General features: G+C 40.9%; 1 protein-coding gene across 2 annotated transcripts; it reads right to left on the reverse strand.

Annotated features, from left to right (window-relative positions):
* Positions 1–6562: 6562 nt before the first annotated feature.
* Positions 6563–26273, reverse strand: rell2 (RELT like 2). 2 transcript variants are annotated; one of them, XM_067456454.1, is made up of 6 exons: positions 26120–26273; positions 13136–13364; positions 11858–11920; positions 11698–11761; positions 11112–11291; positions 6563–7417 (listed from the first exon to the last, which is right to left on the reverse strand). In XM_067456454.1, exons 2-6 carry the CDS (start codon positions 13326–13328, stop codon positions 6754–6756), a joined length of 1164 nt encoding a protein of 387 aa, XP_067312555.1. In that variant the 5' UTR covers positions 13329–13364; positions 26120–26273; the 3' UTR covers positions 6563–6753. The 2 variants fall into 2 exon arrangements, with proteins under 2 accessions (XP_067312555.1, XP_067312554.1); XM_067456453.1 differs by lacking the exon at positions 26120–26273 and having other exon boundaries at positions 13136–14103.
* Between the last annotated feature and the right edge of the window lie 1230 nt (positions 26274–27503).

Below are 27503 nucleotides of genomic sequence, written 5' to 3' on the forward strand. Positions count from 1 at the left end.
GTCCTATTTTAAGCAGGAAAAACAACAGAAATATTTTTTTCCCCCATTAAAATCATATTGTGTTCCATAAAGGGTTAAAACCACACAACACGCTCTTCCCGGCATCACTGGACAGCATACGTACTAAAAAAAATCTAACATCTGCTTCAGCCGCCTACGTGACCAACACGCTACTTACACTACTCCCTTAGCAGCAAGGCACGCAGTAATGGCGGTGTCATGACAAATCCTGTCCCCCTGTGAAATCGTGTCCGCAAGGACCCCAAGAGCGATTCTATTGGCTGAAAGAAATTTTAATAGGTAATCTGTTCAGAGCCATTCTTACACAATCGCGTTTTGATTTTTGCTGTTTAAATTGTGTTAAAATAGTCTTTAATGTCTTACAAAGCATATGTTTCATGTATTAGTAGCATATAACTGAAGCTATAAGTGCTTATATAAGTATATAATTCAGAACATGTTTTGCTCCCATTATAGCAATCAATTAAATATTTTAAATAAATGTTTTGCGTGTGTACTTATTATGGCAATGAATTCATAGTTTATTAGTTTATTATTTAGTTATTTTCAAACAATTAATTGTCCAGAACCGCTACCAGCGGACACGATTTCACAGGGGGACAGGATTTGTCATGACAGCGGCGCTGCTTTACTTCTGTGTTTCGCCGGATTTGTGTATAGCATTATATTCAGATCATGGCATGAAAGGTTGCAGTGATGATCATTGTAGCCGATCACAGACATGTTGAGCTCATGAATGCTGTGATCTCATCAATGCGACTCGATTTCTGCTCACTAACGAATGCTTTCATCATCACTAACTGTGCAAACAGTGTAAAATAAGATTAAAATGATTTAACAGTTTTGGTGAGTTTGATTGACAGCTTCAGGGATTGTAAAGGGAGCGTTCTTTGCTTTCTATATATAATTTAATCACAGTTGAAATAACTATAAAGAGAAACAATGTGAAGTTAACCGTTTAGCCACTGGTTTGATTTACTGATACATAGACAAAGAACATCTGACTGTACATGAATCATTACATATCAGAAATCACTGGTCACAGATCAGGCGTTAGAATTAAAAAGCTCACATGTTGTGTGCACACCAAAAGCAAATTTATATATTTGCGCAGGTAGATTACATATAGAATTATTGTAAAGATGCAAGTTGGACGACGTGATTGCCACAAACTGAGATGAAAATTTTCAAAAATTTGAGCCGATGTGCTTTTTGGGCTGACCACAAATGGTTTCGTTTGTTTTTCGGCCCATGAACAGCTAGAACGGTGGCCCAATGTCCAATGTTACGGCCAGCTCGCTTCGACCGTACATAAAGTATACCTTGGGCTGCTGGCCCAAAACACTTTAGTCAGAAATATCTCACAGACTAGGTTTTTTTCCTTCTGTCAGACGGAAAAAAAAAAAAACACGTGGCTCAGCGGCCCATTGGTTGTTTTCTTGATTGACATTGGACTAGCCCAATCATATCACCATCTATGGGATTTCTGCCTGCATGCAGTTTCAGTGTGATCATGGAGAGGAAATGCAAAAGATAAGGACAGAAAAAGGACAGAAGAGCTGCGTGAGCAAAAAACAAAAACAGGCTCTTCAGGCAGAAGCTGCCAAATGTGTCAAACTGAAGGTCCTGGCAGCAGTGGTGTTGAAAGTGGTGTTGGTGTAGGTGCGGCTTTAACAGCTATAGCGAGGAGGAAACTCAATAGAAAGGGACAGAGATGAAGGAGTGAGGGTAGAACCTGTTATAGCCTTGATACAAATGAGCCAAAAACAAGTGGAGGATAAACTGTTGATGATAACACTACAACAATAAAAGAAGTAGGCATGCTATATACACTGTATGATTGCAGTTTGGCTAAGTGTGCGGGTGTAGAAAGCCATAACGTCAGGTTTAAAAAAATACATTAAAAAAGTCGGAGCAGCTTGTTAACACGAATCAGTTGACCTTTAAGCTAGTTCTTTTACATCTTCCCGGCTAAGTGAAATATATATTTTTTAAATATTATGATGATGTATTATGTGAAATATGATTATGTGAATACATCATGCAACCTTATTTAATGAGAATTGTAGGCTAGCTTTTCTATCTGCATTGGCAGACAAAAACTCATGAAAGGCCTCTTCAAATTAAAACACAGGGCCTCCTGAATCATGACATTTTTTTTAGGATTCTTTGATGAATAGAAAGTTCAAAAGAACAATATTAATCTGAAATATAAAGCTTTTGTAACATCGTACTACCATTTAAATGTTTTGGGTCGATAAGAATGTTATTTTTTAGGGAAAGAACTTTTATAAAGAATACATTTATTTAGCAAGGATGCATTAAATTGATCAAGTGACAGTATGTTGCAAAAGCTTAATATTTCAGATAAATGCTGTTCTTCAAACTGTTTCAACATTGATAATAATCATAAATGTTTCTTGAGCAGTACATCATATTATTAAAATGATTTCAGAAGGATGTGACAGTGAAGACTGGAGTTATGATCCTGATTTTTTAAAAATGTTTTCTTCTTGAATATAGTTATTTTATATTTTAATAATATTTCACAATATTACAGCTTTTTTGTATTTCTAATAACATAAATGCAGCCCTTGTGAGCTGAAGAGACTTCTTTAAAAAACATAGTTCTAAAACTTTTGACTGGTAATATATATATATATATATATATATATATATATATATATATATATATATATATATATAGAGAGAGAGAGAGAGAGAGAGAGAGAGAGAGAGAGAGAGAGAGAGAGAGAGAGAGAGAGAGAGAGAGAGAGAGAGAGAGAGAAAAAGAGAGAGAGAGAGAGAGAGAGAGAGAGAGAGAGAGGCTATAAAGCAATATAAGTGGCTTAACAGAATGATATGAGATATGAATGGTATGAGACCTAATGTCTTTAAATGTCTTTCCCAATGTCTTAACTTGATCGTCTGCTCTATTAATGCCCTGTGGTTGTTACACATTACATGGTGTTGTTAAAGAGTAGGAGTTGGTATACCTATTCATGGCAAGGGACCGCAAGGACGGGTGTTATTTGTGATCTTATGTGGTGGTGGGACGGTCTGGGCCAAAATGCCAGGGTCGATTTTTGATAAAATATGCATCTATTAATTGATTCTAGCGATAAGTTTTACATTGTTATGAACTTGTTAGCAGTTGATGAAAGGAAAAAATGGCAGAAGAAAATGTTGATGTGCGTGAAGACACTCCTCATCACGTTTTTTTTTTTCCGAACAAGGGATTAAGTGAGTATTACAGTGCGAATATTCACTTTACTTTTGTTGTGCAAACCATTACATGTTTTAGCATTACTGTCGAGTCCATATCGTAAAAGTCGGTTTGCAAAGCCTGTGCTGAAATTGCGACTGATTTACCAAAGAATCCACAGTGAAATGTACAAAATACAAATGAATAATGCTCAACTGAGACATTCACATTGATGAAAACAAAGAAGCACATTCCTAGCATTAGGATCCTTTGTAAGGTGATGTTATTTGTTGTCCATCCTGTTATCGCTCCTCGTCTCCTCGTCATCTCACTAACACACCAGTGGGCGGAGCCAAAGCACTTTCCTCAAAGAGTGGTTATCTGAGCTTGGTTACAATAAAATCTGTTTTTGGACTAATAAGGAATTTCAGAATCTTGCAAGTATGTGGTTTCGGATCCAGCCAAAGAGTGATTTTGCTAAATATTAATAATTTTGATGCACTATTTCAAGAAAGATTCACACATGGGCAAAAAGCTCAATGAGGATGCTTAACCTCAACCAAAAAAGAAAAAGAAAATTTGGCACACCACAGCTCCAAAAATCACCTGTGGGGATAACATACTATTTGGTGTGCCAGCTTTTTTCTTTCTTTATGCACTATTTCTAGGTCATCAAATGTCAGTAAATGTGTACTATTGAGCATTGTAACGGGTATGGCTGACATGGATAGTGTAAATAACTTTTATTTTAAATATTTTATTCTCTATTCTCATTAAAAAAAAAACATACACAGGTATGCAAAAATTGTACTGAAATGAAAAATAAATTAATAAATAAAACTCGATGGAAACAAAGAGAAAATGTCAAACATAGGATAAACTGAGTACAGTTGGAGCATTTTTTGCTTTTTACTGCACAGACAAAAAAATTATCGGTCTACCAACATATATGTCAACAAAAACGACATATATAGTTCTTATTTACCACAATTAATGCTTGAAGACAAGCAGCACTTTGGTTACATCTGTCAGTTTTACCTCTACCCCAGGACTTTATGCTATTAATCATGTATTTAAATAATGATACAATAATCTCAAACAAAATTAAATATTTATAAGAAATATTATGTAACTAACTTTGGCGAATCCAGTGATTACTTCATCCTCAGAAGTGAACTGATAAAAGACCTGTGGAGATTAGATAGACTGATTAAGTGTTTTCTAGTTTTGTGTGCAGTATGAGTCAGATTGTTATAGCGAGACGGGCCGAGCTGAGACTACAGCTCTTCTCCATACTGTATCTCCAGCTCCAAATTAAAATGTGCTTCAGAAATGAAGAATTTCAGACGTCCACAAACTTGCCAGTGCTTAGTGATGATTAGGCTATTATATAATTTGATAAGCTGTAAGTGGAAGTAATGTTTTTTCCTCTTCTGTTCAGACCTTTCAAACGTTGTAAAACCCAGAAATATCATCCATATTCACTCAATTCCCAGCCCATGACATCAAATATATTTGGGTATTTTGTCCACAACTGATAAATCTGGATCCATCTGGATGAGTGGTGAAATATCTTTAATAAATAGAAATGTTTATATAGTCCTATAAATACATTTCTATTCTTCGATGACCTGCATAACTGCCGACCTTTTTTGCAGTCTTATATACAAGGACGCATGACACAAGTTCATGTAAAATAGTCCCCTATAACACAATTGAGTACAGTGTTATATTAATATGAGCTATGGCTGATTTAAGCTGCTTTCTGACCCTCATCCCTCCCTCACACTTTGTAACAAATCCTTCCATTGTGGGTCAAAATGACCAGAAGCTCTAAATATATATATATATATATATATATATATATATATATATATATATATATATATATATATATATATATATATATATATATATATATATATATATTCTTGCACAGAATGCTTACTTCAAATTATTTTGATAATATTTTTGTTTTCTATTTTGTTAATGCAATTTTTTGGAGATTTTTCATTTGATTTACCTTAAAAGTACTAGATTTTGTCCATAAATAATAAATCAATAAAAATTTAAGCTCATGCTTCACATTCTTTCAACTTTAATTCAAAAACACTCACAATTTTATTCATAACCCTTTTAAAGGTGCACTATGTAACTTTTCCGTCCGCTAGAGGTCACTTATTTAAAACAAAGGCGTAGTTTGATGACGCCAAGTTTGAGCGCAGCATCTTGGGACATGTGGTCTTCACCTCACAGCCGGTGGGAAACAATCAGGATAGAAATCATGTTCATGGATGTGGTTATTAACGTTACTGTAGTGTGAAGCAGAGCAGGACCGAGTGTTGTGGAGCTGAACGAGGCCGCTGGAGCGATTGTTAATTAGATGAATGCAACACAGGCGAGCAGCGGGACTTTTATTATGCCACAGTCGCGGCGCCATTTTGGCTTTTCCGTTCATGAGTATGAGGTAACGCAGCTTTGTTTATCATATTAGACACATCTGAGTGTGTTAATGATGTTCTGACGTTAATCTGTGCGTTCGCTCAGCGGCTGCTGTGACATGTTCACACTGCTAAGAGTAAAACGCTTCTGCAGAATAAAACCTGAAACCGAGGGTGACGCAGATATGACGCCATTGACAGGCGACTCCCTCAGACATCACGGCTCATTGCTTAAAACAGCAATTTTCTCACAATGTACAAATAGTTGGAAACATTTGGGATATTGTACTAAAATGAACAAAATATATAACATAGGCCTCTTGGTTTTTGGATATTTTACTGAACAAAATGTTACATAGTGCATCTTTAATTCAGCTCAAAATATCTCACATTGGGTGTCTCTGCCGACCTCCTGAGGAAAAAAATAATCTGACATGATATTTCATGACTCTTGCCCCTAGATGGCCTTTTAGCTCAATCAGCAGCTGTTCCACTGGGCCCTAAAGTCAGTTTCTCTGCAGTATGCATTCAGATACACGTGTAGACATTATAATAATTTTTTGGCAAAGTTTTAACATTTTTTGTTTGAATTTTGAGCATTTTTAGGTTTTTAGATGTGAAGCATTCCTTACATTTCATTCATTCCTAAGGGGGGCCAAATTGACCCGTGACGGAAGGTTTTGTTACTTTCTAAAATTTCAAGCACAAAACTTGTGTTTGTGTGTGTGTGTGTGTGTGTGTGTGTGCGTGCGTGTGTGTGTGCATTCGTAGTTCAAGTGCAACCAAAGTCCTAGGGTATATATATATATATATATATATATATATATATATATATATATATATATATATATATATATATATATATATATATATAAAATTTATGAGAGAAGGATGAAGGCCAACTCACCAAATTGTCAATATATTTGAATAGCCATTGCTTATTGATTACGCCCATTATATTTATAGATTTAATATGTAATGAACTGAGAACCAGGTGTGTTTTTGGTTTTCCATTTGAGTCTCATTCTTAATAAACAATTGTCTGACCATCTGATAATTGTTTTTCTTGTGCGGATGTGACTGTAATCATATCTTCTGTTTGTCTATACCCTCCTGACTAACTTGGCCAGTCTTAACATCCTCGTGTTCTGTCGTATCATCTCTGCACTCAGCAGCGGCTGAAGTTGGGATGACAGTCTCTTCCGGAGTTCGTACCACCGAAAATCTATTAGAGCTAACACAAACTATCTCTGTTGTGCTTGTACTTAATTTGTCACATTTCACATTTAAAGTCGCTTCATCAGCCTTTTCTTTCTCTAGGCTGATCTCCTCTAATTTAAGACCTTTGTTTGAATTTTCATCTAAAGCTGTTTCGTCAGTGGGAGACAGCGCCACTGAACTCAAGCCTTCTTCTAGAGAGAAAGATAACGGGTCGGCAGTGGTTGACCCCTCCTTGTCCTCCTCACACACTTCCGGTCCCTCTTTGGTCTCCACAGGATTAGCACCCTTGTAGAAGCCCAGCAATGTCACACTCTTCTTCCGTTTGCCTACATTTGGGAGTTTGCCGTTGGTTGCTCCAGTGTCTTTGAACATGTTCTGGATGTTGTATTCCTCCTTTTTTGAAGTGTCTTTAAATCCTGTCCTGCTTTCAGAAAGCGTTGTGTCATTTGACGCGCTTCCTGGCTTAGAGGTAGAAAGGTTGATCGAACCTTGCAGGCTGTTTCTCTTATCCATGTGGGTGACCCGAAATCTGTGAATTTAGGTAAGTATTAGTTCAATTAGAAACATATTCCATACATTTTGCATATTAGTCTGATATTATCTTCCATGCTCTACACCAGGGGTGTCCAACCCTGGTCCTGGAGGGCTACAACCCGGTATATTTTAGCTCCAACCTGAATCAAACACACCTGAACCGGCTAATCATGGCTGCTTGATAATTACAGACAGGTGTGTTGGAGCAAGGTTGGAACTGAGGCTACGTCTACACTAATCCGGATAAATTTTAAAAACGGTCCAAAAAATGGTTCATCTACACTGAAACGTCTGAAAACGCTTACATCCCTGTACTGTGCATGAGCAAATCCAAGACGCTTCGACTTGCGTCATTTCCGCTACTTGTTTATTTACTCTTTGAAATTTTGTGGCAATGTCGAGAAAAGGCAAAGGAGTTTTTAAAATGGGCCGACAGTGAGGTGCTGTTTCTGCGAGTAACACATGAATATAAAGTGTGAATTGGTCATATGACTGCATCACACGGCTAAAAATGCGTCATCGTATTAAAAAGCCTCCGTTTTCACAGTCCACCCTACGACGCGAAGACAACGTTTTCAAATGTATCCGCTTTGGAGAGCATTTTCAAAACGATACGTTTTCATTGACTTAAAACGCTGTCTCAGTGTGGACGGAAGGCCAAAACGGAGAGAAAATTATATGTTTTCAAATGAAAACGTATTTGTGTGGACATGGCCTGAAATCGGCTGGACGGTAGCAATTTTTTGTTTATATTCATTCAAAAATATATAAAAATGCAAATCATATATTCAATTACTTGAATACATTTATTTTGATTCAGTTTTAGTGTATACAAAAAACATTTTTGTACCAATATTATAATAAAGAAAAAAAGTCAGTAACACTTTAGTATGGGGAACACATATTCACTGTTAACTACAACTTTTGCCTCAATAAACTCCTAATTTACTGCTTATTAATAGTTTTTGTAGTATTTAAGTTTAGGTATTGGGTAGGATTAAGGGATGTAGAATAAGGTCATGCAGAATAAGGCATTAATATGTGCTTTATAATTACTAATAAACAGACAATATCCTAATAATATGCATGCTAATAAGCAACTAGTTAATAGTTAATAATAACTGAACCTTTAAATAAAGTGCTACCAAAAAGTCTTATTAAAAGAGCAAATCATTTAAAAGAAAACCTTATTAAGTGTTATGGCACATTTATTTTTTACTTATAAGAACAAAAAAAGAAAGAAAAGGAAAGAAAAAGAAAACTGCTTATTAATATGACAATTTTGGTTCACCAAATCAAAGTCACATGGTGCAACCAACATAGAGTAAAAAACAGAAAAAGATCACGAAAGATCACTAGCATTTGATTATGCAAGGTATTTATATTCAAATGTATTATTATAAAATAATAATAACATACCTTTATTAGGTTCAAGACATTTATTTATACACCGATCAGGCATAACATTATGACCTGCTATTGTGTTGGTCCCCCTTTTGCTGCCAAAACGAACTTATCAAAACACAAGGCATGTGAGATCTTCCAGCCAGATGATTTTTCATGTTTCAAAAACTAGATTAAATTCAAAGGGTGATAAGGCCTTTTCTGTGTTTGCCCCACGCTTACCGAACTCTCTTCCAAATGCACATTAAATGAAATGGATGATTTTAAGTCTAGTGTGGGTGTACTGTATGTAATTGCTTATATTGTATTTATTATGCTGGAAAGCACTTTGGTCAACCACGGTTATTTTAAAAATGCTATACATAAAATGTGTATTGTATTGTGGATACTTTTATTTGTCATCAGATTTATATTTGCATTTTTTTATTCCCAGTGTCCAGCAACATGTACTACACTATATTGCCAAAAGTTTTAGGATGCCTGTCATTACATAGCCTGGTTTTACCAGACTCTCGTACATTTCATTTGTACATAGAGTCTGGCCACTCTCCATTGACAAGGGTTTATTTCCGCGAAGGCGGGCACCCTGTTGAGGTTTAAAACTATTGGATCTGCCCTGAGCCACTCTGGATCTGCCATAACCAATCGCTAACGTTTGGTCGTGACGTATGTCATGCGCCCTTCGCCTGTTTCACTCACGGAAATCCGACAAAATAAAAGTGCACATGTGCATATGCCACCTCAGTAATAAAAAATAAAGGATAAAACCTAAAACTCGTGCATTCGGATTGTGATTTATTCACGTCACGGTGGACAGGAGAGCTTTGTGATCGGGAACGCGGCGCTCACGTGGTCCGTAACATCATTGTATGCTGTAAATAAAATGTCATATGCTTGGTATGATAATAAATGCTGCTATAAATAATGGACCAATTCAAATGTTTAAGTGCTTTTATTTTAATTTGTTTGAGCGGTGATGAAATATATTGCTCTTCTAAATACTTGCCAGCATTTTAAGGAAATACAAGTCTAGAAATGCATCCTAATAACAGTAAAGCAACCGTATGGTGCTCTGCAGTGGTCAAAAATGATTACAAACAGTGAATTTTGAAGTGATATATTGTTGAAAACTCAGAGATGTGGATTCGGACAGCTATTACATCCACACGACTTTGCGTTTGTCAAAAGCAGTCGGTAACTCGGCCGGGGATTTTTACGCGGGTGGTGAGAGACGGACGGCAATAAAATAACTGACCAGTCCCTGTAACTTAAATGATGGCAATACCTTCCGACCCCACGAGGAACAGTTACCGTCCGAATAGCTTCAGCCAACTCCTTCACCACTAACGAAGCGATCTGGAACATCAAACTTTTCCCGAATTTACCCTTTTGGAGGGCCACAACATCATGGCCACCAACAAACCCCAGCAAAAACTGTTATTGCTCCGGCTTTAACTTCTGGATATTCGGCAGCGGTGCCACAATGCAATGAATGGTTTAGTTTATATCTTTCTCTGCCGCCATTGCTGAACTAAATCTCAAACTAGCTCTCGACATCAACGTCATCGTTCTCAGTAACTCCCTCTGTTCGCTGATTGGACCGGCAAAAATTTGTTCGGAGAAAACCTAAGACTACACAGCAGTCCCAGGCGTAGTACTGAAGGAAATGAAAATTGATCGGAAGTACGTAGGAGGGCAGAGCCAGGCTAGTCTTTACATGGACAATACACTTTAATTACATCCCATTCTTAATCCGTAGGGTTTAATATGGAGTTTGCCCACCCTTTGCAACTATAACAGCTTCAACTCTTCTGTTTATGGGAATTTTTGACCATTCTTCTAGAAGCACATTTGTGTCAGACACTGATGTTGGACTAAGGGGCCAAGCCCAACCCCTGAAAAACAACCCCACACCATAATCCCCCCCTCCACCAAACTTTACACTTGGTACAATGCAGTCAGACAAGTACCGTTCTCCACCGCCAAACCCAGACTCATCCATCAGATTGCCAGACAGAGAAATGTGATTAATCTGAATTCAATGATTTGGAGGGGTGTCCCAATACCTTTGGCAATATAGTGTATGCACCTCTAAAATCTAGGCAAGAATCAATACATTTTTGAAGAGCTCAAATATTTTTATGAAGCTGAATTGCTTTCGATCCCATTTTTGGTCACGGCCATACTTCTATTTGTGGTATTTCATGTCTTTGAAGACTTTAGCGTGCGTGTCCATTACTGTACCTTTCTGACTGGTATATAATAACAGGATAAAAGAGTCTCACCTTCCCACAGAAAACACAGTCTGCTCCACTGGCCGAGCTTTGCTTCTAGCCACACGGCTTCTGCGTCGTGTTTTTAATATATGTCCTTGCATACAATGGACACAAGAGCTGATTTCACCACCCAGATGAACTGTGTGATGGTGAAGGGGGAGACCACCTACGCTATCTTTGTGATGTAACCTGGTTAGGGAAAAAAAAGAAATATGATTTTAGTAAAACTGAAATGGGCGCTGTACCTCAATTACATTTGCATTAGTTCATAGGTCAGTCAGTGTGTAAACTAATTTACACATCAACTTGTGCTACATCATTGTGTGTTATGTAGGGCCAATGTTAAACTCAGTACTAAAAAAATACACATTACAAACTAAAATATCTGAAAACAAACTGGAAGATCTTCAATAATCTCAAGATTATTGTACGCAGTTCACATCATATCAAACAACATATTTATACAAAGTTAATATCTCATCTTTGAGTCTGCCATAATGCAGTCAAATGCGATGTGTAGTTTGGTGTTTGTCTATTTATGATCCTATAGAGAAAGAAAATTAACATTTAAAATTCACAAATGTAATGATCATACCGTGGATCGTGATGTTCACAAACATTTTGGCCTTCGAACATGTCTTTGAAGGCCTCCATATTGGCTATGACAAAAATGGCAAAACAAGTGGTGAAAATCATAATAAATAACTAATAAAATAGTAAATAAAACAGATTATAACAAAATTAATTATCTGTACCTTCATTTTCAATGATACATTTCAGAATTTGTTCCACAGTGTCTTGACTGTCTTCTGATTCATCTGGGAAAAACAGTTTGTAATTTTATATCATATTTAATTATGGTAATGAAGTCGTGTTAGACAAGCTGGATTGACTCAAATTTGATCAGAATATTTCATAAATCATACTGTATATTTGTTCAGTTTAAAGGGGCTATATGTACGATTTTTCATGTATTCACTTTTTTACTGGCAATATGTGAACAGCTTGTAACGAAACGTAAAAAATAAACGAGACCTTCTCTGACTTCCTTGGCTATGTATGCCTTTAGACTCATTTTTATGTGAAGGACAAATCGCCAGGAAAATCTAAAGGATGTGATGTTTACACATGCTCCCAAGAGTCTCTCTTATAGCAGTGTCTTTTTAATGGAGTTAAACAGTGCAAATAGCCAAACTTGCCTGCAAAGGTAATTTTCACTAACTTCACCCACTATTGCTCATTTGTGACCCTGCCTGGACCACAACACCAGTCTTAAGTCGCACAGATTTATTTGTGGCAATAGCCAACAATGCATTGTATGGGTCAAAATCATCCATTTTTCTTCCAAAAATCATTAGGATATTAAGTAAAGCTCATGTTCAATAAAGATATTTTGTACGTTTCCTACCGTATATATATATATAAAAATGTATCATTAGTAGTAATATGCATTGCTAAGGACTTCATTTGGGAAACTTTTAAGGGTGATTTTCTCAATATTTAGTCTTTTTTGCACCCTCAGATTCCAGATTTACAAATAGTAGTATCACAGCCAAATATACAAACCATACATCAATGGAAAGCTTATTTTTTAATAAGCTTTCATATGATATATAAATCTCAATTTTAAAAAATTGATCCTTATTTGGTGGTCCATGGTCATATATAGTCTATATTTATTACAAAATGTTTTTATTCGTCAAAATGAGTGATCCTCATTCTGAGCACTACAAGGGCAGACATCTTTTTTAATAAGTCTATTATTACAATATCCAAGTTAAATGGGGGTCTATGGAAAAATAGTGCTTATGTTTGGATCATATGACTAGATTATGCAAGCAAATAATAATAATAATAATAATAAAAGTGATGAGTGGTGAAGTTCTGAGGGATTTCTTCGTATTAAGCCAGGAATTTGGAGAGAAATAAAACCTCCATGAGATAAAGATACAGAAAATAAAACTATGACCTTTCATGGATTTTGTATAAAACACATGCATGTTTTTGTCAAACAAATGTTTGAAATGACTTGCCATCTTTGTCTGTCCCCGGTTTGTCTTCACACTCTTCCACATCCTCCTCCAGTTCACAGCGGTAGCCCTTCGTCTTCAACAAGTGACAGATTAAGAAACCCAGAAGGCCAGTGATGAAGAAGAAAAAGACAAGGAGGAAGATTATGTATGTTGGAGATGTATCACCCTCATTGGGTATCTCTTGGTCTGTCATCCCACTGTCTTCTTAGCAAAGGCAGTTGGCTGCAAACTGGACAAAAGGATGGCAGTTACATTTATACGGCAGGTAACGCTCACACAACCTACAACTATTTTCTCTCCAGCACTGAGAAAGTTGTCTTTGTCACGCCATCTGACTCTCTTGGCTCAGAGAGATAATCAGCCACTCCGCTCCATCAGGGTAGATCTCCTGTTAGCAACTACCTTTATCTTGCCATCCAGGCGTGTGATGAGAGGAGCTCAGCCCACACCCTCTGTTTTTTACTCGCTGCTGATATACGTTGCTTCAACAGCCTGCAAAACATGTCTCATTCTGTCGCTTTAACATTCGAATCAATTCAAATTATTAATCTCCTATTAAAGCCAATGGAATGACTATTGGAGTACAGTTTCCATTCATTTACATGAACATTCACCAAAACAACAGCTTTAATAAGGCAACTGTGTTCGACAGTTTATACACATTAAGTGTACCTTTTATAATCTGGTTAAATGGTTCCTGCTTCAAACCTGACAGATGTCTTTTTTTCAAAAAATAAGCCAGTAGTTTACCCTTTTATTTTACATTTCTCCATTAATGTCTACATTGCAAAAGAAAAGATAACATTGTGAATAACAATAAGACTGGGGACACAAACTGGCACTTTTATGCGGCAAAATCAGCACGGATGGAACGGTAAAGCAAAGCGAACGGTTTGGCCTGCCGGTTGAAAAGCAGCTTAGGATAATATCTTATATATGAACATATTAGTCAGATGATGTCTCAGTAGGTGTTACACCCAGTGAATTGCACAAAGACGTTAGTGTGTTCATATTGAATGCCATAGAAATGCATTTAAAATGTGAAAGCACCTTAAATGTGGATTTGCCGTTGCATGTCATGTATGTTGAATTGTACCCTAGGTTATATACTGTATAAGTTACTCATCAATTAAATATTTTATAAATATAAATATATTATTGTAACCATGAAGTTTTTAGTAACTACACTCTAAAAAATGCTGGACTAAAAACAACCCAAGTTGGGTTGAAAATGGACTAACCCAGCAATTGGGTTGTCTTAAGCAACATTTAACCCAATTAAGTGTAGTAACACTTTAGAAAACTGTTTTATCATAATGAATAACTACACAGGATAAAATCAGTTTAAATTTGTAATTGATTAAGTAATAATAGCGCTCAGTTGTATGTTTAACTATTAGCTAATCAGTAACTTGTCAGGGTTCTGCCCTGGCAGCTCTGTCTGTTTTGTCTTTGTTTAATGTTTCTATGTTTGTTTTGTGTCTTAGTACTTGGATCTGTCTCTCTCTGTGTTTGTCATGTGTTCCTCTTGTCCTACCTCCTTGTTTGCCGTTACCACGCCCCCTTGTTTAGTCTGGTCTAGTCCTCGTTTCACTAATTGTGCTCACCTGTTCCTCATGTGCTCTGGTCCCTTTATATTGTGCTACCTTCCCTCATGTCTTTGCTGGTTCGTTGTGTATGTTTGTGAGCGTTTGCTTGTGCGTACATGTCTCTAGCGCCTTGTCTAGCCTAGTCTAGCCTTTTCTAGTTTGTGTCTCCTGTTTTTCTAGCTTTGCATTTATTTTCAGTTTTTTCTAGTGATGGGCAGACCGAGGCTTTGTGAAGCACTGAAACAGTTGAAGCAAATGTGCCGAAGCTTCGAAACAACACCCGACACTCGTCTCCATGACGCCATCTAGTGGACACTGGCGTGTATTGATCTGAAACCTTGACAGTGATCTACTGTTTGTAAAAAAAAACAAAAAAAAAAACACGTTTTTAACATCTGGCTCACAACTACTTGGTTTTGTAACCTGTAGCATCATCATTGTAAATAACTTTAGTCTTTTTTTTTTTTTTTTTTTTTGTCATGAAAAATGTATATTATTAAAAGAAATAAAGCCACAATGTGTCATTGGTTACATAACATTTTTATTCAAAAATATGAATTGCTCTGCATGGTGTCAACTTTATACATATATATATATATATATATATATATATATATATATATATATATATATATATATATATATATATATATATATATATAATTTCTCTAGCCTTTGAAAGAAAAAATTCTCACAAGGTGGGACACTTGTGGCTGACATGCACAAATATTTTTTAGCAAGTAAATACAAATGAGGGAAAATTACTAAGTTAATGGATCATGCATTCTGGGCCAATACAATACTACACACATCTCACTTTATGTGGTGTTTCCAAATGGAAATGCTCCCACACCAGATGTAATGTCTGTTATGTGACATTTCTCATGTGGAGCCTCCGCTCCATATCACTTAAGAATATCTTCTATATCTATATATTATATATCTATAATTCTAATTTAGCCTATATGAATATGTCACCTATATCTATCCTAACTATCTGTCGCTGACTATACCTACCAGTCAATATATCTCATTTAAATCTAGCTTAAATATAACTAACCAAAGCGCACAATAAATCTCACTTATATCACAAAATCTCTCTCCTCTCACAAAAACCCACGAGGTGAAGATGGATTAACGTCACTTTTAAACTGTGGGGAATGAGGTTCATTCAGATGTGTGACTGTGTGGTTTGTTCCCGCCCCTTTTAATCAAAGCCGTTTCGAAAGGCGCACCTGATGAAACACTTCGGCGCTTCGTTTAGCGGTAGTCACGTGACATGGGTGTGTCGAATCAAAGCTCGGAGCAGTGTTTCAAATCATTTGCGCTTCGGGATCTCGACACAGCGTCGAAACGTCAGTTTCGCGTCAGCCATCCCTAGTTTTTTCTTTGTTCCTGAGTTTTTAAGTCTAGTGTAGTTTCTGTCTTTATTTTGCTCATTCTTCTCCAGGTTTTATTTTGGCATTTCTCTTTAGCCTTATTGTTTAGTTTTCTTGGTTTCGATAGCTTACATTTTTATTTTTCCTGTTTTCCACTTTTATTTCTCAGTTCAGTCTTTTTATAGAGATTGGTTTTGTTTTATTTTTCCTTGTTTTCTAGCTCCAGTTATTATTTTAGTTTTTGTTTAATTTAGTCATAGTTCTTAGTTTGTCTGTTGTTTCTTGTTGTCTTGTCTAGTGTCGTGTGTGTGTGTGTGTGTGTGTGTCCTGTGTTTTCTGTCCTAAGTTTTTCCCTGGCCGCTGTCTCCACTGCCTCTCAGCCAAGAAGGGAGCTGATTCTGTGAGACCATCAAGCCTCTGGTTCCTGCCTGGATTGGTCCACCATCGCCCTGCCTGGTGTTGCCTCACAAGCTGTCGTCAAGTTCATTGGCTACCTGGACTGGTCTCAGTGGTCATCCTCCCCTGCCTGTCGTCGTGGTGTCTGTCCCCTGCCCTGGTGTTTGGACTGTCACTCATCCACTACCCTCTTGTGTCTTGTTGATCTGTCTTTTTAATAAACTGTCCTTTTGTTCACTCTGCATCTGGGTCCTCCACTTCCTGATCTTTGACAGAACGAACCAGCCAAGATCGGACCCAGCAGAATGAGCTTCCGTATCGTTCCTCCGGCGACTGCTCAAGAGAGGTTGGCACTCCAGCAGGGTGTGGCCTCTCTTCGCCAACAGGGCCGAGAAGTGCGGTCCTTCGCCCAGTTCTTCTGGACAATGGCTAAGGGCCTTGAGTATGATGATGCAGCCCTCAAGAGTGCCTTCAACATCTGTCTGGATGACCCCCTACCACAGTGGGAGATGGAACAACTTAGGATCCTGGATTTCTGGAACTTCTCCAATTACTTGCATCACCGCAGGGATTGGCAGATCCTGACACCACCCGAGCCCGTCGAGCCCGCAGCGGCCAGTCCAGAGCCCGTCGAGCCCGCAGCGGCCAGTCCAGAGCCCGTCGAGCCCGCAGCGGCCAGTCCAGAGCCCGTCGAGCCCGCAGCGGCCAGTCCAGAGCCCGTCGAGCCCGCAGCGGCCAGTCCAGAGCCCGTCGAGCCCGCAGCGGCCAGTCCAGAGCCCGTCGAGCCCGCAGCGGCCAGTCCAGAGCCCGTCGAGCCCGCAGCGGCCAGTCCAGAGCCCGTCGAGCCCGCACCTGTCAGTCCAGAGCCAGTCGACTACAAATTGTCATGCCCTCGAAAGCGGAAGAAGAGGAGAGCCCATGCCTGCAAGTCAGCTGCCATTCTAGATGCCCCTCATCTGTTGGTCCAGGAGGGCCGGAATCAAGCGGCTCCAGCCCCTGAGCGCAGTCCAGTGTCGGCTCCAGCCCCTGAGCGCAGTCCAGTGTCGGCTCCAGCCCCTGAGCGCAGTCCAGTGTCGGCTCCAGCCCCTGAGCGCAGTCCAGTGTCGGCTCCAGCCCCTGAGCGCAGTCCAGTGTCGGCTCCAGCCCCTGAGCGCAGTCCAGTGTCGGCTCCAGCCCCTGAGCGCAGTCCAGTGTCGGCTCCAGCCCCTGAGCGCAGTCCAGTGTCGGCTCCAGCCCCTGAGCGCAGTCCAGTGTCGGCTCCAGCCCCTGAGCGCAGTCCAGTGTCGGCTCCAGCCCCTGAGCGCAGTCCCGTGTCGGCTCCAGCCCCTGAGCGCAGTCCCGTGTCGGCTCCAGCCCCTGAGCGCAGTCCCGTGTCGGCTCCAGCCCCTGAGCGCAGTCCCGTGTCGGCTCCAGCCCCTGAGCGCAGTCCCGTGTCGGCTCCAGCCCCTGAGCGCAGTCCCGTGTCGGCTCCAGCCCCTGAGCGCAGTCCCGTGTCGGCTCCAGCCCCTGAGCGCAGTCCCGTGTCGGCTGCAGCCCCTGAGCGCAGTCCAGTGTCGGCTCCAGCCCCTGAGCGCAGTCCAGTGTCGGCTCCAGCCCCTGAGCGCAGTCCAGTGTCGGCTCCAGCCCCTGAGCGCAGTCCCGTGTCGGCTCCAGCCCCTGAGCGCAGTCCCGTGTCGGCTCCAGCCCCTGAGCGCAGTCCCGTGTCGGCTCCAGCCCCTGAGCGCAGTCCCGTGTCGGCTCCAGCCCCTGAGCGCAGTCCCGTGTCGGCTCCAGCCCCTGAGCGCAGTCCCGTGTCGGCTCCAGCCCCTGAGCGCAGTCCCGTGTCGGCTCCAGCCCCTGAGCGCAGTCCCGTGTCGGCTCCAGCCCCTGAGCGCAGTCCCGTGTCGGCTCCAGCCCCTGAGCGCAGTCCCGTGTCGGCTCCAGCCCCTGAGCGCAGTCCCGTGTCGGCTCCAGCCCCTGAGCGCAGTCCCGTGTCGGCTCCAGCCCCTGAGCGCAGTCCCGTGTCGGCTCCAGCCCCTGAGCGCAGTCCCGTGTCGGCTCCAGCCCCTGAGCGCAGTCCCGTGTCGGCTCCAGCCCCTGAGCGCAGTCCCGTGTCGGCTCCAGCCCCTGAGCGCAGTCCCGTGTCGGCTCCAGCCCCTGAGCGCAGTCCCGTGTCGGCTCCAGCCCCTGAGCGCAGTCCCGTGTCGGCTCCAGCCCCTGAGCGCAGTCCCGTGTCGGCTCCAGCCCCTGAGCGCAGTCCCGTGTCGGCTCCAGCCCCTGAGCGCAGTCCCGTGTCGGCTCCATTTTCTGTTCCTAACCCAGTGAGGGCTTCACCTTCTGTCCCAGGGCACACTTCAAGGCTGGCCGTCCCAAGAGCCCGCTTCAGAGGAGGCCGTCCCAAGAGCCCGCTTCAGAGGAGGCCGTCCCAAGAGCCCGCTTCAGAGGAGGCCGTCCCAAGAGCCCGCTTCAGAGGAGGCCGTCCCAGAGCCCGCTTCAGAGGAGGCCGTCCCAGAGCCCGCTTCAGAGGAGGCCGTCCCAGAGCCCGCTTCAGAGGAGGCCGTCCCAGAGCCCGCTTCAGAGGAGGCCTTCCAGAGCCCACCAGTCAAGCCCAGGAAGGTGCCCCCGAGTCAGTCCCTGAGCCCGCCAGTCAAGCCCAGGAGGGCGCTCCCGAGTCAGTCCCTGAGCACGCCAGTCAAGCCCAGGAGGGCGCTCCCGAGTCAGTCCCTGAGCACGCCAGTCAAGCCCAGGAGGGCGCTCCCGAGTCAGTCCCTGAGCCCGCCAGTCAAGCACAGGAGGGCGCTCCCGAGTCAGTCCCTGAGCAGGCCAGTGCAGCCCAGGAGGAGGCCCCAGAGTCAAGTCCAGTATCTGTCCCTGAAGTCATGTCCAGTCAGAGGTCCCCACCATTGAAGAGGCCCCATCAGTGGCGTAGCGTCTGGGCATGCAGGGTATGCACGTGCAAATGGGCCCGGGCCAATAGGGGGCCCGTGGCCGCCCATGGGGAATTTTTAATTAAAAAGAGGGAATTTATTTTTAATTCATGGCCACAATAAAAATATATGTGTATATCTATGTTGTGTAGTAATTTCTTGTTTCTCCGTGATGTCTAATTTCTCCGTGATTTCTTGTGTGCGTTTATTTTTTGCACCCCGCGGCTGCCGTAGAACTGATACTCACTCCGTCATTTTTATATGACGCTGCATCGCCGCGCCAAATTAAAAAAAGAAAACAGTATATGAGGTTGCTAGACTTGAACATTAAAGGATGGACAACTACAAACACAAAAGTGGTGCTTTAAAGAGAAAAGAGAGGATGGAGAAGTTAGTCACGACACAAAAACTACCAAAAATTGACAGTTTTTTGCGCCGACCTAGTGCGAATGAGCGCGATGTCGATGGTGAGGGAGAAGTTTTGTCAGCTAATATTAGCAGTTGCACGTCTTTGGATGAGAACAATAATGGAACTGCTGACAGCTTGACGAGCGAAAAAGCAGTTGCAGACGAGCCAAAAGCTGGATATTCGGCGGGAAATTTGTCAGCGGGTTACCCAACGGATAAAGGAAACTATCCAGACACACTAACAGATGGGCAAGTAAAGCATTTTATTGTGTCGCAAGGTTCATGCAAACCCCCCGGTCCCTTTCCTCGAGATCCACTGCAAGGAGATAGATGCTTTTCGACGAGTTTTTACTCAACCACAACAAAAGCTGGTATTCAGCTACCGAGATCGTGGCTGTGTTACTCGCCAAAGCTTGACGCTGCATATTGTGAACCATGCTGGTTATTTGCAGACCGCAGTCACAAAAGCTACAACATGGCATGGACACAAGGAATAAGAACATGGCAGACCCTGTCAAATAAAATTTCCAAGCATGAGAGCGCAGAGTACCATGTAGCAGCTTGCAGTGTTTATGATCAGTGGCGTCTGCATGGCACTATCGACGAGGTGTCAGAACAGCAAATCCGTCAACAAGTTAATTTTTGGAGGCAGGTTCTAGACCGGATCATTAATGTCACTTTAACTCTGGCATCAAACAACCTTGCATTTCGGGGACACTTCGAAGACACTGAAAGTGTCAACAAAGGCAATTTTCTTTCCATAATTGACCTACTGGCCAAGTATGATCCATATTTGAAGGAGCTGCTCAGTCGCCCTGCTGGTTCAGTGAAGTATCTCAGCCCAGAAATCCAAAATGAACTGATTGGTGTTCTCTCTGAGTCTGTCCAGAAAGAAATTACTAGTGAAATTAAGGCCGCGCCGTTTTTCTCAGTGATCATGGATACGACTCAAGATGTATCTAAAGTGGATCAGATGAGTCAAATCTTTCGGTATGTAACCATAGAGAGAGATAGCCAGGGTGCTGCAATGGCAGTGAAAATCAACGAGTCTTTTCTGGGATTCCAGCAAATGCCTGACTCGTCCGCTGCCACAATAGCCAATGAAATTGTACGTTTGGTTGAGGAAAAAGGTCTCGATATTTCAAAATGCCGTGGCCAAGGATTTGATGGGGCTGCGAACATGAGTGGCATATACACGGGAGTTCAGGCAAGGATACAGGAGAGACAACCAAATGCCACATATGTACACTGTGCTGCCCATAACTTAAATCTGGTCCTCAATGATTCCGTTAAGTCAGTAACAGAGCTGACTAAGTTTTACAACACCATGGAAAAATTGTACGTTTTTTTTGCACACAGTATAAAGAGGTGGAATGTATTGGCAGAGATCACTGAGAAACCCACTCCGGGCATCACGCTGAAAAAACTGTGCGCTACTAGGTGGGCATCGCGCAATGATGCCGTGTCTGCAATCAGATACAGATATGTTGACGTGTTGAAGGCCCTGACCAAAATTTCACTCACCAGCAAAAAGACAGATGAGCGCACCGAGTCCATGGCTTTGATAAAGCAGATGGAAAGATTTGACTTTGTTTTTATTATAGTTCTTCAAAGTGAAGTCTTGGAGCAGATCAGTGTCATTTCAAAAATGTTACAGGCGAAGGATGCTGATCTTCTTAAAACTACAGAATTACTTGACACTGCCATCGCGGAGTTGAAAAGGTTCAGGGAAAATTTCGAGGAGGCAAAAGCAACCGCACAATTCATGGCTGAGAAGTGGGGAGTGAAACAAACCTTTCAAAAGGAAAGAATTAGAAGGGCAAAGTGCCATTTCGATGAGCTCTGTCAGGATGAGCGTTTGGCTGATGCTGAAAGTTACTTTAAGGTAAATGTTTTTAACGCTTGCCTAGACATCATAATTTCCCAGCTGAGTCTGCGATTTTCGGCTTTGCGATCAGTTGCCGCTTTGTTCAGAGTGATCCAGCCACACATACTTGCAACGGAGGAGAAGAACGCAATATATGAAGGGGCACAGAGGTTAGTAAAGAGATACAACAAAGACTTGTCTCCAGCCCTTCCACAACAATTGATCGCATTCCGTGCGGCCTTTAAAAGACAAATCTCTGGGATGAAAACAGTTCAAGATCTGGCCAGTTTTTTGATGGTTGAGAACAACTCTATCACATCTAGCTTCAGTGACTTATGCACTGTTTTAGTTCTCTTTCTTACAATCCCAGTTACTGTTGCTTCGGCGGAGCGCTCATTTTCAAAACTGAAACTAATAAAAAATTATTTGCGGAGCACCATGTCGCAAAACAGACTCTCGGGACTGGCGATTCTTTCCATCGAGAATGCACGAAGCCGTGAATTAAACACCAATGACATCGTGGGTGAATTTGCCGAAAGAAAGGCCCGGAGAATGCAACTAAAATGAGTGAGTTTTTATGATTTTACATTTTGGGCCGCCGTGCCATCAGTAGGCTATAGTTCATTTATTATTGACATTGGCTGAGCTTTTTTATTATTATTTGTTTTATTCTGTTCTGGTTGTGAAAAATGGTTGGGTAGAGTGTGTTTTTACGGTGAGATTTTTTCCCCACTCATTTATGTCGTAATAACGAAATATGTTTTATTTGTATTTATTAATTATACAGTATTTTCTTAATAGAATGAACATCTATTCATTTATTTTCGGTGTACTTTGGGGGCGGGGTTAGGGGGGCCCGTTCAATTTATTTTGCATATGGGCCCGGGAGTGACTTGCTACGCCACTGGGCCCCATGCCTTTGGTCGTGTGCCTAATACCCCTCCCGTCCCACCCTCCCTGTTTCCTGGTCCTTGTGGGTTCCCTAGGTCTGCACCCCCCTGGTCAGCCCCTAACCACTCCCCTAGATTATTTTCCTCCCCAGTTCTGCCTCCCATGTTTCCTCTCTGCCTTGGTACTCCTAGTTTTGTTCCCCGCCCACCCTCCCAAGTGTTACCGCCTTTGTTTCCCTTGCCTAGTTTGGACGCCAGGGGGCGTCCATTGGGGGGAGGGTACTGTCAGGGTTCTGCCCTGGCAGGCTGTCTGTTTTGTCTTTGTTTAATGTTTCTATGTTTGTTTTGTGTCTTAGTACTTGGATCTGTCTCTCTCTGTGTTTGTCATGTGTTCCTCTTGTCCTACCTCCTTGTTTGCCGTTACCACGCCCCCTTGTTTAGTCTGGTCTAGTCCTCGTTTCTCTAATTGTGCTCACCTGTTCCTCATGTGCTCTGGTCCCTTTATATTGTGCTACCTTCCCTCATGTCTTTGCTGGTTCGTTGTGTATGTTTGTGAGCGTTTGCTTGTGCGTACATGTCTCTAGCTCCTTGTCTAGCCTTTTCTAGTTTGTGTCTCCTGTTTTTCTAGCTTTGCATTTATTTTCAGTTTTTTCTTTGTTCCTGAGTTTTTGAGTCTAGTGTAGTTTCTGTCTTTATTTTGCTCATTCTTCTCCAGGTTTTATTTTGGCATTTCTCTTTAGCCTTATTGTTTAGTTTTCTTGGTTTCGATAGCTTACATTTTTATTTTTCCTGTTTTCCACTTTTATTTCTCAGTTCAGTCTTTTTATAGAGATTGGTTTTGTTTTATTTTTCCTTGTTTTCTAGCTCCAGTTATTATTTTAGTTTTTGTTTAATTTAGTCATAGTTCTTAGTTTGTCTGTTGTTTCTTGTTGTCTTGTCTAGTGTCGTGTGTGTGTGTCCTGTGTTTTCTGTCCTAAGTTTTTCCCTGGCCGCTGTCTCCACTGCCTCTCAGCCAATAAGGGAGCTGATTCTGTGAGACCATCAAGCCTCTGGTTCCTGCCTGGATTGGTCCACCATCGCCCTGCCTGGTGTTGCCTCACAAGCTGTCGTCAAGTTCATTGGCTACCTGGACTGGTCTCAGTGGTCATCCTCCCCTGCCTGTCGTCGTGGTGTCTGTCCCCTGCCCTGGTGTTTGGACTGTCACTCATCCACTACCCTCTTGTGTCTTGTTGATCTGTCTTTTTAATAAACTGTCCTTTTGTTCACTCTGCATCTGGGTCCTCCACTTCCTGATCTCTGACAGTAACTATTCATGTTTTATTAACTATACATTACGCTTTATTCAGATTAATTATGAACCTGTGTATAATATTTCATAGTAGTCCTCTGGAAGGTGTGAAAAAAAGTAGTTATTGAATAGTGAACTTGAGTGTTTTTCTTCTTTACTAGTGAATTAATCTGAGTTTTTTGTTAGTTAATAGCAGTTACTAGCGTGTTCACATTGTGTTACTCATTTGTTCCTGTGTAGTTATTCATTAATGACAGAACAGTACTTTCAAAAAAACATCTGTATTGTCTGCTCATGGTAATGGCTGACTGTTATCAATCAATCAATCAACTTTATTTATATAGTGCTTTTACAATCACGATTGTGTCAAAGCAGCTTCACGGTGTCAAACAGGACAATATTGCAACAAAATTAGATTTGGCTGTACAGTCATTCTGGAGAAAACTGTGATGTCATCAGCTTATTTATCCATCTACAAATTATACTGAGGATACAAAAGAATATTCTGGTAGTTTCATGATTTTCATTTCACCAATAAATCCCACTTTAAAGCGCAACCAAGCGTCAAGTCAAATGTATTTGTTTAGCACGTCACACTGTTCAAGCCAGATTTACATAAAGTCATAATGTTATATGTCTACAATGCCTTACTGCTTTAAGGGCAGGTTGACATGATGATAAAAATGATATAAGTGATCTTAGGGATTTAGATCTAGCTATATTGTATTTTAGCGTCATCTAGCAGATGAAGCGTTCAGGCTTTGCTGTGTGTATTTCCAGGTACATTTAAATGTAAGAAAATATAGCCACATGTCAATGTCCACTAGTTCTTTGGTAAAGTGTAAAGATTGCTGTCTAGTTCAGCTGCCTGTAATTTAAGCGTGTAATAATTTGTTTAGCAGTTTCCCCGACTAGCACCATCCAGTTTGCTGGGTGTTTTGCCACTCAATCCGACAGAGAGGACATGTTTTGGCGGGAAAATGATGTCCTCGCATAGCCTCTATTAATGACTTTAGCATCAGGTAAATTAAAAATTAAAGTGTTTTTGTGTGTGTTTGAGCCTTTACCAGCTCGTCTTGCCCAAAGTCATTCTGTGGAGATTGCTGAATTAGTTATGACATTGGATTCATTTACAAAGCGTGGCCTCTATTCAATACAGAGGAAAGCTGGTAAGCATGAGAGAGCTAGTCTGCAGTATGACTCAGCATTCCCATGACCTCTGCAAGAAAAACACACACTGATGACACTGCACACTAGGGTTATTCTCGTCCTCAAATCATTGAAACGTGATCTATCTATGTAAACTCTATACTGTAATTCAAATATATTCAAATGCAATGCATTCGACCTTTTCACACTGGTTTAGTTAGAACAGTTGTAAACAAAATGACAACTAAATAACATGTCCTAACAGCCCTGCCTAGAATCTGATATAATCTAATTTCCCAAAAAGACTATTTTTATATTCATGAAATGCAGAGGCACTCTATAGACCTGCATACATGAAGAATTCAACTTTATGATCAACTACTGAATGGACTGAAAATGTCACACTGTATGCAAAGAGTCTGAACTAAACGTGTGTCCAGATGGACATTCTCATGCATAATACTCTATTAAACGGTTCATGTTTGTATCATTTATAGACAAGTAAAAGGGGAATATTATGAATGCACTCAGCCAATACTTTAAGGAAGCATTGTTTAACATTGTCTCACCTTGAAGTGTCATCTATGCTTTATAGATAGGAAGATCATCTCACACATCATATTTTGAGTATCATTTAATAGCGAAACTATCGTTATTTTGAGGATGCAATTAGTAAATATCCCGGCAAAGACAATCAAATGCGTCATTGTCACAACCATTCTGCTTCTTATTACTTTGAGCATTGTTATTATTAACATTTTCCATGGTTTTGCATCTTTTTTTGCTGGTCTACGCACATTTTCAAAGATGCGTGCCAAGTTAAAAATAGTTGAGAGAAGAGTCGTGAGACTTGAGTTGTGCTGTCCTCGTCTGTTAGAGAATGATGCTGCTGACACCTTCGGTTAAACACCTTAATAAAACCAGTGCGGTGTTTCTGATTTATTTGCTTCCTGATTAGGTTACTTGCACAGATTACTGTGACGTTAATTCAAAATATTGACTATTAAGCTACACCGCTAAGCTTTCAAATTTAGATTAATACACATGACTCAAAACAGATAGCTATGCTACAGTTAAAAACATCAATAATCGCATTATTGTCAGGTACTTACCAGAGCTTTTAACCACCAAAGGATGCTTATGATGCTTTCCGCATGACACTGAAGCTGAAACAGCAGAAGCTGGACTCAGAGCTGCAGCCCGCTACATATTTAAAGGCAGACGACACGTCAAAGGCTCTCTATAGTGGATCCAGCTTTCTGGAGCAGGTCTTTCACTTTTGAAAGGGGTTAATGCATTAAAGGGATACTCCACTCAAAAAATTAGGTTCTCTCATAATTTTCTTACCCTCATGCCGGCCCAGATATAGCTATGACTTTATTTCTTCAGATAAACACAAATGTCAATCTCTGTCCATGGCTGCATCGAAAGCTGCATTTTTTTTTCTCTCGACTACCTTATTAATTAAAAATATATACAGTGGTGGCAAAAATTATTAAAACACCTGACAGATCTGAAAATATTGACTTTTTTTGCCTCCAAAACATGATTTAATATGTTCATGGAACATGCAGATGGTTGCTTTAGATTCTGTCGTGAGGTGTTGGGTGTGTTGTGTCTCTTGTTTGTTGTAGACCTGTCCTGCAATTGCTCTGGATACCTGAGTGTTTATGAGTTCCTGTCTGGCCAGTTGTAGATTAATCATCATACTTTATTAGTATTTATAGCTCCTAACATAATAAAACAGGCATAAGGAATAAATACCTGAGTACCCCTCCCTGTACCAATGCTTGCATTCCTGCTGTTTTTTAACGACCCCTTTACTGACACATATGGTTAAATTGGTGATGGTGGAGATGATTAGATATTCAATGCTGAGAAAACATAGCCTGGATGCCAGCCGAACTTAGCCCTGCCCACAAAATTTTTAGGTCGGGCAGTTCGGTCTGGCCTCGATCCATAGAGGAGTAAATATCTCCAAAAAGAAACTGTTGACCAATTTAATCATCAGGGCGGGCTTTAGTCAATGACAGACAGATGATCAACCGTAACGTAATCATCACGTCATCAAAGGGGCTTGGATTATATTTGTTCGAATCCTAAACGGAGAACTTGTTTGTATTCACCTTCACAATTTCTCTCAGAAATGATGATCATGTTGGGTACTCTGTGTATCATTAAATTCTTTTATTTTTTTTACAACACCAGCAAAGATCGTTTATTCCAGCGCGCGTGCAGACAGGGTTGCCAAGTTTTTACAACAAAACCAGCCAACTACTAGCCCAAAACAATAGCTTCTTGGGGGGTTCTCTGGGGAAAAAATGGTGTTTGGGGGGATAAAATGTGTGTTATTTTGGCAAGGTTGCCAGCTAAAATTCACATTCATGGGTCTATATATCACATAATAGTCGCTTCAACCCGCGGACATAGAAAACAACCTGCAGAAAAAAAAGCGGACTTGGCAACACTTGTTGAAATTTGACAACAAATGTTATG

The sequence above is a fragment of the Pseudorasbora parva genome, chromosome 11 (assembly GCF_024679245.1).
Source record: "Pseudorasbora parva isolate DD20220531a chromosome 11, ASM2467924v1, whole genome shotgun sequence".
In the NCBI taxonomy this organism is placed as follows: Eukaryota; Metazoa; Chordata; class Actinopteri; order Cypriniformes; family Gobionidae; genus Pseudorasbora; species Pseudorasbora parva.